The sequence below is a fragment of the Siphateles boraxobius genome, unplaced genomic scaffold (genome assembly GCF_051911475.1).
Source record: "Siphateles boraxobius isolate OS27281-9 unplaced genomic scaffold, OSU_SipBor_1 262, whole genome shotgun sequence".
In the NCBI taxonomy this organism is placed as follows: Eukaryota; Metazoa; Chordata; class Actinopteri; order Cypriniformes; family Leuciscidae; genus Siphateles; species Siphateles boraxobius.
The window spans coordinates 195,001-210,000 of NW_027508879.1; the positions used below are offsets into that span (position 1 = coordinate 195,001).

The following is a 15,000-nucleotide window of genomic DNA, read 5'->3' on the forward strand; positions in this document are numbered from 1 at the left end:
TCTAAAGCGGGACACAAAACAACATCTCTATAGAACAGTTTGGAGTAGACATCAGTTACGTCACGAAGTTACGCGCATAGTGGTGATAGAAAAATAGCGGTAACAAGTGGAGGAAAATGGGCCAAAATCCACAGAATAAGATAATTTTTTTTGTATGTCAGAATCGGAGTGCAAAAAATACAGTTTCGAAAAGTTTTTATTGCATTTATGTGTTTATATCTCCCAGTTCAGACTTTATAACTCGCAATTTTGAGTTAAGCCTATATTACAATTCTGAGGAAAAAAAGTCTGAATTACGGGATATAAACTCGCAATTCTGAAGAAAAAAGACGGAATAACGAATATATCTCCCAATTCTGTTTATCCTTCTAAGAATTGTGTGATAAAAAGTCGGATTTGCGAGAATTTTTTTTCAGAATTGTAAAATATAAACTCTAAATTAACTTTTTTATTATTTTATTCCATTGCTTCCACAGATTATATATGCTCCACCCACAAAATCGTCATTGCTGTTTGCAAAACACTAAATAGGTCTATTATTAATACAGCACAACATGTTAAACCATGCTGGAAAAATGCTAAATCATGCTAACAATGTGCTAAATCATGCTAGCAACATGTTAACAACGTGCTAAATCATGCTACCAACATGCTAAATAAAGTTAAAATGTTAAATAATCTTAGCAACATGCTAACTACGCGTTGAATCATGCTAACAGCATGCTAAATCATCCTAGCAACATGCTAAAACATGATACAAAATGTGTAAAATCACGATAGCAACATGTTAAAACATGCTAGCAACATGGTAAAACATGCTAGTAAAGTGTTAATGTTAACAACATATTAAAACTTGTTAACAATGTATTAAATAAGGCAAACAACATGTTAGCACTGTATTAAATTATAATAAAAATATGCTACCAATGGTTTATGTTACCAACATACTAGCAACATGCTAATTCATGTTAGCAATGTTCTTAAACATGCTACCAATGTGTTAAATAATGCTAGCAACATGCTAATTAATGTGAAAACATGCTAAACTTGCTATAGCAATGTGTTAAATAATGCCAGCAACATGTTTAATCATGCTACAAACATGCTAACATTATGTTAGCAACATGCTAAAACAGGTTAACAATGCATTAGAACATGTTTTCAACATTTTGACTTCTTTGATTAAATCTTCAAACTTTTAGACAAGACTTTGTCAAGCCAAAAGACAAGGCCCGAGAGATTTCTTCTCCTAAACTTCCGCAATCCCAATCTCAGCCAATCCTCCACACTGTATGGTGTCCCAGACTGTGATCTGACCTCTGACGGGCCCCAGGCTCCTGTGCGGGGGCCGGTGGGCGCCGGGGCCGTGAGCGCAGGCCGAGCTGCCGAAGGTGAAGCTGGGAGAACTCTTGATCTGAGACGAAGTCTGCCGGGATCCCTGAACATCTGCGATACTGCGCGTCCCGGTGAGCGAGTTCTCCGAGGCAGAGATGCTGAGGCTTCTGGGAAAACACACAACGAGAGTGAAAAACATCCATCAGGAGGAAGTAGAAGAGATTTTAATGCTATATCAGCAGCTGGGTAAGCTAAATATTACGTTTTTTAAATGGTTATATCTATATACAGTAGCTTTCGTTCGTTTTTTTAAGTTATTTTAGTACATCAGGTTAAACTGAATGTTTTATTTCATTTAAAAACTTTCAGTTAAAGTCCCCCTGTGGTGAAAGTCCAGTTTTTAATGTTGTTTATATGTCTATGTGGTGTTTTTAATATTCTTTAAGACAAATCATGTGTAAATTCATAAGTCGACAGCATTGCGGAGTATTTTATCCTTAAAACTGCAGTGAACCAAAGACAGTCTCAAAAACACGCTTTGAAATCGCTGGTGTTTCTGACGTATCAAACTACATTGTAACCAATCAGATCAACGTGTGATCGTCAACGAGTGGATCTCTGAGCGGAGTGAGTGGAGGCGGGGCTCATTTGCATATTCATAGAACTGTGCATACTAAATGAGGCAAGGGTGTCGAGTTACATTCAAGGCATGAAGAATTTTAAACGTTTAAATATGTAATTTTGGTGATCAAAGATGAGTTTTAATGGATAAAATGATTGACTACAGGGGGACTTGGGAACGTTTTGATGGTTTCAGCTTTAGTGAACTATAGTAACACTTACGCAGGTTTAGGTGGGCTGTTGTTTTTGGTGTTTCTGCGGTTGTCGGACGCGAAGCCCTTGCTGTTCCTCACGTGTTTGAGGATGGAGGCCCGCAGGTTCATTAGGCTGCTGTGTTCAGACAGAACGAGCCGCGGCCACGGGTTACACTCCGCCATATCCAGCGCTGCTATGGCAACCGCTCGCCCCACCTGTTCGTACACCTCAGGTGTGTATTTGGGCGGGAAGGTGGGCGGCGGAGGGGGCGTGGCTCTTCCGTTGTCGTGACAGGCGGGGGGGATGGTGTTCACCGAACGCCCCGTGTTGTAGTTGCACTCCAGTGTGTAACTAAAGACAGGAAACACACACATTCTTTCAAACTCACGTCACAGCGGTTTAAAGGGATAGTTCAACCAAAAATGAGAATTAGCCCATGATTTACTCACCCTGAAGCCATGCTAGGTGTGAATGACATTCTTCTTTCAGACGAACACAATCGGAGTTATATTAAAAAATATCCTGGCTCTTACAAGCTTTATACTGGCAGTGAATGGACATATATTTTTGAAGTCCATAAAAGTGCATCTATCATCATAAAAGTGCACTGATCACTCACTCACTCACTCACTCACTCACTCACTCACTCACTGAAAAGAGCAGGGACAGATGAACTTTTATGATGGATAGATGAACTTTTATGATGGATAAATGAACTTTTATGATGGATAGATGCACTTTTATGATGGATAGATACACTTATGATGGATAGATGCACTTTTATGATGGATAGATGCACTTTTATGATGGATAGATGCACTTTTATGATGGATAGATGAACTTTTATGATGGATAGATGCACTTTTATGATGGATAGATACACTTATGATGGATAGATGCACTTTTATGATGGATAGATGCACTTTTATGATGGATAGATGCACTTTTATGATGGATAGATGAACTTTTATGATGGATAGATGCACTTTTATGATGGATAGATACACTTATGATGGATAGATGCACTTTTATGATGGATAGATACACTTATGATGGATAGATGCACTTTTATGATGGACAGATGCACTTTTATGATGGACAGATGCACTTTTATGATGGACAGATGCACTTTTATGATGGATAGATGCACTTTTATGATGGATAGATGCACTTTTATGATGGATAGATGCACTTTTATGATGGATAGATGAACTTTTATGATGGATAGATGCACTTTTATGATGGATAGATACACTTATGATGGATAGATGCACTTTTATGATGGACAGATGCACTTTTATGATGGACAGATGCACTTTTATGATGGAAAGATGCACTTTTATGATGGATAGATGCACTTTTATGATGGACAGATGCACTTTTATGATGGACAGATGCACTTTTATGATGGATAGATGCACTTTTATGATGGATAGATGCACTTTTATGATGGAAAGATGCACTTTTATGATGGATAGATGCACTTTTATGATGGACAGATGCACTTTTATGATGGAAAGATGCACTTTTATGATGGATAGATGCACTTTTATGATGGATAGATACACTTATGATGGATAGATGCACTTTTATGATGGACAGATGCACTTTTATGATGGACAGATGCACTTTTATGATGGACAGATGCACTTTTATGATGGACAGATGCACTTTTATGATGGACAGATGCACTTTTATGATGGATAGATGCACTTTTATGATGGACAGATGCACTTTTATGATGGACAGATGCACTTTTATGATGGACAGATGCACTTTTATGATGGATAGATGCACTTTTATGATGGACAGATGCACTTTTATGATGGACAGATGCACTTTTATGATGGATAGATGCACTTTTATGATGGATAGATGCACTTTTATGAGGGACAGATGCACTTTTATGATGGATAGATGCACTTTTATGATGGATAGATGCACTTTTATGATGGACAGATGCACTTTTATGATGGAAAGATGCACTTTTATGATGGACAGATGCACTTTTATGATGGACAGATGCACTTTTATGATGGACACTTTTATGAGGGACAGATGCACTTTTATGATGGATAGATGCACTTTTATGATGGATAGATGCACTTTTATGATGGACAGATGCACTTTTATGATGGAAAGATACACTTATGATGGACAGATGCACTTTTATGATGGATAGATGCACTTTTATGATGGACAGATGCACTTTTATGATGGACAGATGCACTTTTATGATGGATAGATGCACTTTTATGATGGATAGATGCACTTTTATGATGGACAGATGCACTTTTATGATGGATAGATGCACTTTTATGATGGAAAGATGCACTTTTATGATGGATAGATGCACTTTTATGATGGACAGATGCACTTTTATGATGGAAAGATGCACTTTTATGATGGATAGATGCACTTTTATGATGGATAGATACACTTATGATGGATAGATGCACTTTTATGATGGACAGATGCACTTTTATGATGGACAGATGCACTTTTATGATGGACAGATGCACTTTTATGATGGATAGATGCACTTTTATGATGGACAGATGCACTTTTATGATGGACAGATGCACTTTTATGATGGACAGATGCACTTTTATGATGGACAGATGCACTTTTATGATGGATAGATGCACTTTTATGATGGATAGATGCACTTTTATGATGGATAGATGCACTTTTATGATGGACAGATGCACTTTTATGATGGAAAGATGCACTTTTATGTTGGACAGATACACTTTTATGATGGATAGATGCACTTTTATGATGGAAAGATGCACTTTTATGTTGGACAGATACACTTTTATGATGGATAGATGCACTTTTATGATGGACAGATGCACTTTTATGATGGACAGATGCACTTTTATGATGGACAGATGCACTTTTATGATGGACAGATACACTTATGATGGACAGATGCACTTTTATGATGGACAGATGCACTTTTATGATGGATAGATACACTTATGATGGATAGATGCACTTTTATGATGGATAGATACACTTATGATGGATAGATGCACTTTTATGATGGATAGATGCACTTTTATGATGGACAGATGCACTTTTATGATGGATAGATGCACTTTTATGATGGACAGATGCACTTTTATGATGGAAAGATGCACTTTTATGATGGATAGATGCACTTTTATGATGGATAGATGCACTTTTATGATGGACAGATGCACTTTTATGATGGACAGATGCACTTTTATGATGGATAGATGCACTTTTATGATGGACAGATGCACTTTTATGATGGATAGATGCACTTTTATGATGGACAGATGCACTTTTATGATGGACAGATGCACTTTTATGATGGATAGATACACTTATGATGGACAGATGCACTTTTATGATGGAAAGATGCACTTTTATGATGGAAAGATGCACTTTTATGATGGATAGATGCACTTTTATGATGGACAGATGCACTTTTATGATGGAAAGATGCACTTTTATGATGGATAGATGCACTTTTATGATGGATAGATACACTTATGATGGATAGATGCACTTTTATGATGGACAGATGCACTTTTATGATGGACAGATGCACTTTTATGATGGACAGATGCACTTTTATGATGGATAGATGCACTTTTATGATGGACAGATGCACTTTTATGATGGACAGATGCACTTTTATGATGGACAGATGCACTTTTATGATGGATAGATGCACTTTTATGATGGACAGATGCACTTTTATGATGGACAGATGCACTTTTATGATGGATAGATGCACTTTTATGATGGATAGATACACTTATGATGGACAGATGCACTTTTATGATGGATAGATGCACTTTTATGATGGACAGATGCACTTTTATGATGGACAGATGCACTTTTATGATGGATAGATGCACTTTTATGATGGACAGATACACTTATGATGGACAGATGCACTTTTATGATGGACAGATGCACTTTTATGATGGATAGATACACTTATGATGGATAGATGCACTTTTATGATGGATAGATACACTTATGATGGATAGATGCACTTTTATGATGGATAGATGCACTTTTATGATGGACAGATGCACTTTTATGATGGACAGATGCACTTTTATGATGGAAAGATGCACTTTTATGATGGACAGATGCACTTTTATGATGGACAGATGCACTTTTATGATGGACAGATGCACTTTTATGATGGACAGATGCACTTTTATGATGGATAGATGCACTTTTATGATGGATAGATGCACTTTTATGATGGACAGATGCACTTTTATGATGGATAGATGCACTTTTATGATGGATAGATGCACTTTTATGATGGATAGATGCACTTTTATGATGGACAGATGCACTTTTATGATGGATAGATGCACTTTTATGATGGACAGATGCACTTTTATGATGGACAGATGCACTTTTATGATGGACAGATGCACTTTTATGATGGAAAGATGCACTTTTATTATGGATAGATGCACTTTTATGATGGATAGATGCACTTTTATGAGGGACAGATGCACTTTTATGATGGATAGATGCACTTTTATGATGGATAGATGCACTTTTATGATGGACAGATGCACTTTTATGATGGAAAGATGCACTTTTATGATGGACAGATGCACTTTTATGATGGACAGATGCACTTTTATGATGGACACTTTTATGAGGGACAGATGCACTTTTATGATGGATAGATGCACTTTTATGATGGATAGATGCACTTTTATGATGGACAGATGCACTTTTATGATGGAAAGATACACTTATGATGGACAGATGCACTTTTATGATGGATAGATACACTTATGATGGAAAGATGCACTTTTATGATGGAAAGATGCACTTTTATGATGGAAAGATGCACTTTTATGATGGACAGATGCACTTTTATGATGGATAGATGCACTTTTATGATGGATAGATACACTTATGATGGAAAGATGCACTTTTATGATGGAAAGATGCACTTTTATGATGGAAAGATGCACTTTTATGATGGATAGATACACTTATGATGGAAAGATGCACTTTTATGATGGAAAGATGCACTTTTATGATGGAAAGATGCACTTTTATGATGGACAGATGCACTTTTATGATGGATAGATGCACTTTTATGATGGATAGATACACTTATGATGGAAAGATGCACTTTTATGATGGACAGATGCACTTTTATGATGGACAGATGCACTTTTATGATGGATAGATGCACTTTTATGATGGATAGATGCACTTTTATGATGGAAAGATGCACTTTTATGATGGATAGATGCACTTTTATGATGGGTAGATACACTTATGATGGAAAGATGCACTTTTATGATGGATAGATGCACTTTTATGATGGATAGATACACTTATGATGGACAGATGCACTTTTATGATGGATAGATACACTTATGATGGAAAGATGCACTTTTATGATGGATAGATGCACTTTTATGATGGATAGATACACTTATGATGGACAGATGCAATTTTATTATGGATAGATGCACTTTTATGATGACAGATGAACTTTTATGATGGATAGATGCACTTTTATGATGGACAGATGCACTTTTATGATGGATAGATGCACTTTTATGATGGACAGATGCACTTTTATGATGGACAGATGCACTTTTATGGTGGATAGATGCACTTTTATGATGGACAGATGCACTTTTATGATGGACAGATGCACTTTTATGGTGGATAGATGCACTTTTATGATGGATAGATACACTTATGATGGACAGATGCACTTTTATGATGGATAGATGCACTTTTATGATGGATAGATACACTTATGATGGACAGATACACTTTTATGATGGATAGATACACTTATGATGGACTTTTATGATGGATAGTTGCAATTTTATGGACTTCAAAACAGAACCGGCCATTCACTGCCATTATAAAGCTTGGAAGAGCCAGGACATTTTTAAATATAACTCCGATTGTATTCGTCTAAAAGAAGAATGTCATATACACCTAGGATGGCTTGAGGGTGAGTAAATCATGGGCTAATTTTGATTTTTGGGTGAACTATCCCTTTAATATTCGACTGAGTTTGATGCTGGGTCTGTACCTGTGGATCAGGCCGATGGTTTTGTGAATGGCCACTCGTCCACTGCCCTCTTTCGACTGGCCGTCGCGTTTGTCGCGGGCGTACATGTTCTTTTCAGAGAAATTACAGCCCAGGAAATCAAAATGGGCGGAGTTTAGGGAGATCAGCTTCGGATACAACATGTTCTCCACCTGGAAAGCAGAAAAATGAAAATCGAAACTAACTACATTTAAAACACTTAAATACATTTTAAACACTTAAAATAACTAAATTGAAAACAATTAAATAACTTCATAAATTTAAAACATCGAAAATAATAGATTAAATTGAAAACACTTAAAATAATTAGGGCTGGACCTGGATATTCGAATATTCGTTCGGTGTGTTGGTATTCGATTTGAAAATGTGACATTTGAATATTCTTTTCTTTTTTTTTTTGCACACCTGGCATCCCCCTCGAAACGGTTCTTATTCACGCTTGAATATGTTTTACACAATAAAATCTGGTGAAATATAATACTTAACATATAACTTCGTTATTTTGGGTTAAGCTGCGTTGCTTTGACATTGTGGAACATAGAATAATAGAAACAAATTGTATTATCCTTTTTACCCTTATCAATCTAAATTAATCTACAGCTAAATATAGGAGACTTTGAGATTTTACTGGGACGTCAAGTTTATTTTTCTTTTTTCTTTATTAAATTTCGTTTTTCTTTATTTAAATTTCGTTTTTCTATATTTAAATTTTGTTTTTATTTATGTAAATTTCGTTTTTATTTATTTAAATCTACCCTACTTTTTCAGTGAGAAAAATATTACAAGACTACCTTATTAAAAATATTGCTTAAGTTAAAAGACGTGTGTGTGTGTGTTTTATATCACTAGCGCAGTTTCTCGGAGCATATATGCCCTGCATGCGTGAAGCGCGCCGCTTCTTTATTTAAATCTACCATACTTTGTCAGTAATTTGTTAGTGAGAAAAATATTAGACTACCTTATTAAAAATATTGCTTAAGTTAAAAGACCTGTGTGTGTTTTATATCACTAGTGCAGTGTCCATTCTCGAGGCATAAGCTCTGCTCGCCTGAGGCGCGAGCGCATCCGGCTCGCGCTGTTCTGTAGTTTATTAAAAGTTTATTAATTCTGAACGTGTCGCGTCTCGCCTGTCTATCTATATTGCACCAAATACGACACTGCACTCCCTTGTGAAGTCGTTTGGATGAACGGTTCTCGAAATAATCAAAATGCAACTGACAGATAGGCTATAGAGATTCCGAAGCTTCGAATATTCGATGTTCATTACTACCGAAGCTTCGAAGCTCAAAAAATTGTATTCGAACAAGCCCTAAAAATAATTGATTACATTTAAAACATTTAAAATAATCAATTAAATTGAAAACACTTAAAATAACTGAATAAATTTAAACACTTAAAATAACTGATTATATTTAAAACACTTAAAATAATAATTGATGAAATTTAAAATATTAATTAAAAATAATCAATTAAATTTAGAAAAGTTAAAAATGTGAAAACATTTAAAACAACTTATTAAAAATTTGAATGTTTAACAATGAATACATTTATTTTTATGGCTAGAAATTTTAGGCAAAAAAATACATGAAAGTGAGATCACACAGCTAACGTGTCGTTTTCTTGTCTCACACACACACACACACACACACACACACACACACACACTCACACACACACACACACACACACACACACACCTGCTGACTCTCGTCCGTCAGGTTGTTGCCGTACATGAAGCATCCTCTCTTGGAGGCGTGGCCATGCAGGTCTATATAATACGCCACTCCACTTTCCTGGGGCGGGATCTGCTCAGAGGGGGCGGGGCTTGTCACTACAGGGGTGTCGCCTCTGCTCTGCGTCGATTGGTTCTCATCGCAAGGCCCCGCCTCCTTCTCGACTCCACCCTTCTCCCAGCTCTCCTCCAGCTGCATCGGGATTGGCCCGTCTCCTCGCTCCGCCTCGTTGCGCTGGTTGAGACAGCGCTCTAGCTCAGTGGGCGTGGTCACAGGAAAGGTGGTGTTTGATTGGTTGGAGGTTTTGAGGGCGGAGGGAGTGTTGTTGCCGAGGCGATTGTGCATGTGGTGGTAAAGCAGGAGAGATTTGGCGCCGTAGATGGAGGGGTGCAGATCTGGACTGGGGTTCACATACTGTCTGTTCAGATTCACACCGCGGGAGTCCGTCCTGCAAACAAATACAAACACTTGCATTTAAGTTAATTTAAAGGTGCACTGTGTACATGTTAGCGGCTTCTAGTGGTGAGGTTGCGAATTGCACCCAACAGAAGTTACGGTGGCCGACAGGAAGTGATGTCATCGTCTGAGACAGGAGAGAGTCGCCAGTTAAGCAATGAGGTTTCTTTACAAAGATAAATTAAGAAATTATGTTTACTTAATTATTCAGTACAACGATGTTATTGGGAATATTATTGTTACCCGGGCTGAAACGATTCCTCGAGTTACTCGATTACAAAAATTCCTCGAGGCAAAACTCTGCCTCGAAGCCTCGTTAAATTCCTATGACGCGCACTATACGCGCGGCGCAGGGATTTGATTGTTTCACACGGACCGTTTATTCACACGGACCTGTTCAGGAAGCATATATTTTGAATTTAGTTGGCGCGATGGCGGAGAATAAATATGTAAATAAACGGCAGAAATTGTCTAAAGTGTGGGATCATTACACACTTAATACACTTAACTCGCTGAAACAAGGTAACGTAGTCTAAGCCTATTGATGTTCGCTGATTTTAATCCCATACTGTATTTGTAGCGATGTCGTGATGCGGTTTGACTAGATACGATTTTTAGCTTTGATGACATTTTTAAGTAGTAAACGTAACTATCACGTTCAATTGCAAGAGAGTATAGCCTAAAAAAAGAACCCCTTCACACACACACACACACACACACACACACACACACCTTGTTTGTATTTCACGTCTGCCAAATAGTTACAGACAACAACAAAAAATTGAAGTCCCCAGCCTGTTGGTTTTTAATAAAGATTCGGAGTACTCATTTTTCAGTTAAAACGCACCGAACAAAAAGTGCGTCAGCTTTTACTTCGTGTTCAACAACAAGTCACGTTACAGCTCTTCTTCAGCGTTAAACTACCAGAATACACAAATATGCTTAGATGCTTAGAGTGGTTATATTATAACATCTTAAAGGAAAATTCACATAGGAGATAGCTTTATAACTTGCATACTATATAACTTATAGTATATAACTTATAACAGCTTTAACTGAAATAGACACAAGTTTAATATAACTATTCTGTTAATAAAACAGGTTCACGACTGAAAACATAGTTATGTTTATGACATTGCATTTCTGTCAACAGATCCTCCTAAATATTAAACAATACACCTTTAAAACACTGATTCAATTAAAAACATAATTGATTAATTGTAGCACAAAATCGTCATTAACGTTGAATACACACAAGCGCTCACAGATGACCTCTGACCTGTAATGACCCCTGACGACCCCGTCGGGGTTTAGCATGGGAATGAGTTTGAAGACAAACATCCGGCGGAGCGTTTGAGCACGCGGATCATCCCGACTCAAGATGAAGTTCAGGAAACCATTGAAAACAAAACTAGACGGCGTCTCTCCGGGATGAACTCGGCTGCTCAGGAAAAACACCTACACACACACAACACAACACGCAAACACACACACACACACACACACACACACACACACACACACACACACAGGAGGAGAGAATGATGAACGGTTCATACCGAATACCAGTGTTTATTTTTGTTATGATATACATTTTTATATACCGCAATATGTCGCTTAAACAACGTTGGGAATGCGCCGCGACTCTGTTTGAGAGTGTCTTTTCCCTGTTTTACTGGCGATGCTCAGATGTGTGTGTTACTGAGCGTGACGTGAAGATGGACAGGCTAAACTATAATTGATAGCTGTCAAATTATATTATTAGTGTTTCCCATAGATTGGTTCACAATATCAACACAGGCTTTTGGAAAATGTATTTGTGGTTGGCTTTAACATCGTTGAAAAAACAATTCAAAGTCAAAACGTTTATATATGAATGTTTCCAAAGTGAAAAGTTTTGATGTTATTTCGATTGAATCTTTCTTTATCTTTCCTGATAAAGCCGCGTTTATGAGCAGTTACCGGGGGAAACCGTTTTGTGTTCAGTCGTTACCGGGGAAACCGTTTTTGTGTTCAGCCGTTACCGGGGAAACCGCTTTGTGTTCCGTCGTTACCGGGGAAACCACTGTTTCTGCCCTCCTACAGCGCTCCTGCTGGACATCTTTATAACATTTCGTCTCGTCTCGTTTTGGTCAACGAAAATGAAGAGACATTTTAGCATAGCTTTTATTTTGTTCACCACAATTAGTCTCGTTTTTATTTGTCAAAATTATTGCATTATTTATTTAATTATAGTCATCGTCACATGACCAGTATTTATGTTGCGTCTCGTCTCGTTTTCGTCACAGTTGTGATAAAGATTCGCTGATGACGATATTTAGTCATAATTTTCGTTGACGAAAGCAACACTACGTACCGCCCAGCACTGGTTTGTACGAGTGTAAGCGTGTCTGATACCCGTTTGCCAGTGAAGCAGTGCGGCCTCGGGGTGCTGAGGTCCGGGAACAGTCTGTCCAACCGAGGCTCTCGCTCCTCCAGCAAACCGTGACACGACGAAACCGTGATCAGATCCACCCGGTGCCCGTCCAGAGAGTGGCACAGCAGCTCCCGGTGAAAGTACACACTCTCCACGGGACTACACAGAGAGAGAGAGAGACTGACACTTTAGTTCAGGAGTTACAGGGAGAATGTAATGCAATTAAAAAGAAAAGCATTTAAATGTTTTTCAAATATATAGATGTAAAAAAAAATCAATAAAAAAGGGAAACAAATGTAAAATGTGCAATAAAATATATAGTGTAGATTTAACATTTAAAAATAATGCAAAATATGCAATAAATATACAGTGCTTAGTATTTAAAAAAAAAAAAATAATGCAAAATGTGCTATAAAGCATTCAGTGTTTGCTGAAGAAGTGAAGCGTGCAGGTGGAGCGTTGTGCAGTGATGATGCGTGAGGTACAGTACCTGCAGGGCCCCAGTGTGTGTGTGTGTGTGTGTGTGACGCTCAGGAACTTCTGCTCGAGCTGCAGCATCATGTCCTGACACTCAGTGTACGAGAACGGATAACAGAAGGAGAAATACGTGGTGACGCCTCGGACGTCCAGCAGACGGTGGACAAACGACAGGATGAACTGACTGTCGGACATCTGCACATATACAGTTTGACATATTCAACAATTAAAAGAATGCAAAATGTGCAATAAAATATACAGTGTATATTTAAAAAATGAAAATGTGCAATAAAATATAGAGTGTATATTTAATATTCAAAAAATGGAAATGTGCAATAAAATATATTGTGTATATTTAAAATTTTACAAATGAAAATGTGCAATAAAATATATAGTGTTTATTTACACTTTAAAAATGAAAAGAATGCAAAATGTGCAATAAAATATAGTGTATATTTAATATTTAAAAAATGAAAATGTGCAATAAAATATATAGTGTTTATTTACACTTTAAAAATGAAAAGAATACAAAATGTGCAATAAAATATATAGTGTCTATTTAATATTTAAAAAATGAAAATGTGCAACAAAATACATAGTGTTTACTTACACTTTAAAAATGAAAATAATACAAAATGTGCAATAAAATATACACGTTAAAAATGAAAATAATACAAAATGTGCAATAAAACAGTGTTTATTTACACTTTAAAAATGAAAAAAATATAAATGTGAAAAAAATACAAAATGTCCAATAAAATATATAGTGTACACACACTATACAGGTGCTGGTCATATAATTAGAATTTCATCAAAAAGTTGATTTATTTCAGTAATTCCATTCAAAAAGTGAAACTTGGATATTATATTCATTCATTACACACAGACTGATATATTTGTTTATGTTTATTTCATTTAATTGTGATGATTAAAACTGACAACTAATGAAAATCCCAAATTCAGCATCTCCAAAAATTAGAATATTACTTAAGACCAATACAAAAAAAGCATTTTTAGAAATGTTGGCCAACTGAAAAGTATGAACACATGAGCACTCAATACTTAGTTGGGACTCCTTTTGCCTGAATTACTGCAGCAATGCGGAGTGGCATGGAGTCGATCAGTCTGTGGCACTGCTCAGGTGTTATGAAAGCCCAGGTTGCTCTGATAGTGGCCTTCAGCTCTTCTGCATTGTTGGGTCTGGCGTATCGCATCTTCCTCTTCACAATACCCCATAGATTTTCTATAGGGTTAAGGTCAGGCGAGTTTGCTGGCCAATTAAGAACAGGGATACCATGATCCTTAAACCAGGTACTGGTAGCTTTGGCACTGTGTGGAGGTTACATGTTATGAATTTACTTTCATCAGAGAACATAACTTTGGACCACTCAGCAGCAGTCCAGTCCTTTTTGTCTTTGGACGCTTCTGACGCTGTGTCTTGTTCAAGAGTGGCTTGACACAAGGAATGCGACAGCTGAAACCCATGTCTTGCATACGTTTGTGCGTGGTGTTCTTGAAGCACTGACTCCAGCTGCAGTCCACTCTTTGTGAATCTTCCCCACATTTTTGAATGGGTTTTGTTTCACAATCCTCTCCAGGGTGCGGTTATCCCTATTGCTTGTACACTTGTTTTCTACCACATCTTTTCCTTCCCTTCGCCTCTCTAT

General features: G+C 37.1%; 1 protein-coding gene across 5 annotated transcripts in view; it reads right to left on the reverse strand.

Moving 5' to 3' along the window:
- The window catches only part of LOC143752327 (cytosolic carboxypeptidase-like protein 5), a 29,524-nt gene that overhangs the window by 9,126 nt on the left and 5,398 nt on the right, over positions 1-15,000 (reverse strand). For 2 of the 5 annotated variants that reach the window (XM_077245473.1, XM_077245472.1), the window contains exons 4-11: positions 13,347-13,528; positions 12,838-13,015; positions 11,720-11,898; positions 9,949-10,432; positions 8,234-8,403; positions 2,179-2,502; positions 1,318-1,502; position 1 (exon numbers count right to left, since the gene is read on the reverse strand). The exon at position 1 is cut by the window's left edge and continues 197 nt beyond it. In XM_077245473.1, coding sequence (XP_077101588.1) covers position 1; positions 1,318-1,502; positions 2,179-2,502; positions 8,234-8,403; positions 9,949-10,432; positions 11,720-11,898; positions 12,838-13,015; positions 13,347-13,528 — 1,703 coding nt within the window. The remainder of the gene's footprint in view (positions 2-1,317; positions 1,503-2,178; positions 2,503-8,233; positions 8,404-9,948; positions 10,433-11,719; positions 11,899-12,837; positions 13,016-13,346; positions 13,529-15,000) is intronic. The other 3 variants (XM_077245474.1, XM_077245476.1, XM_077245475.1) reach the window with 3 other exon arrangements.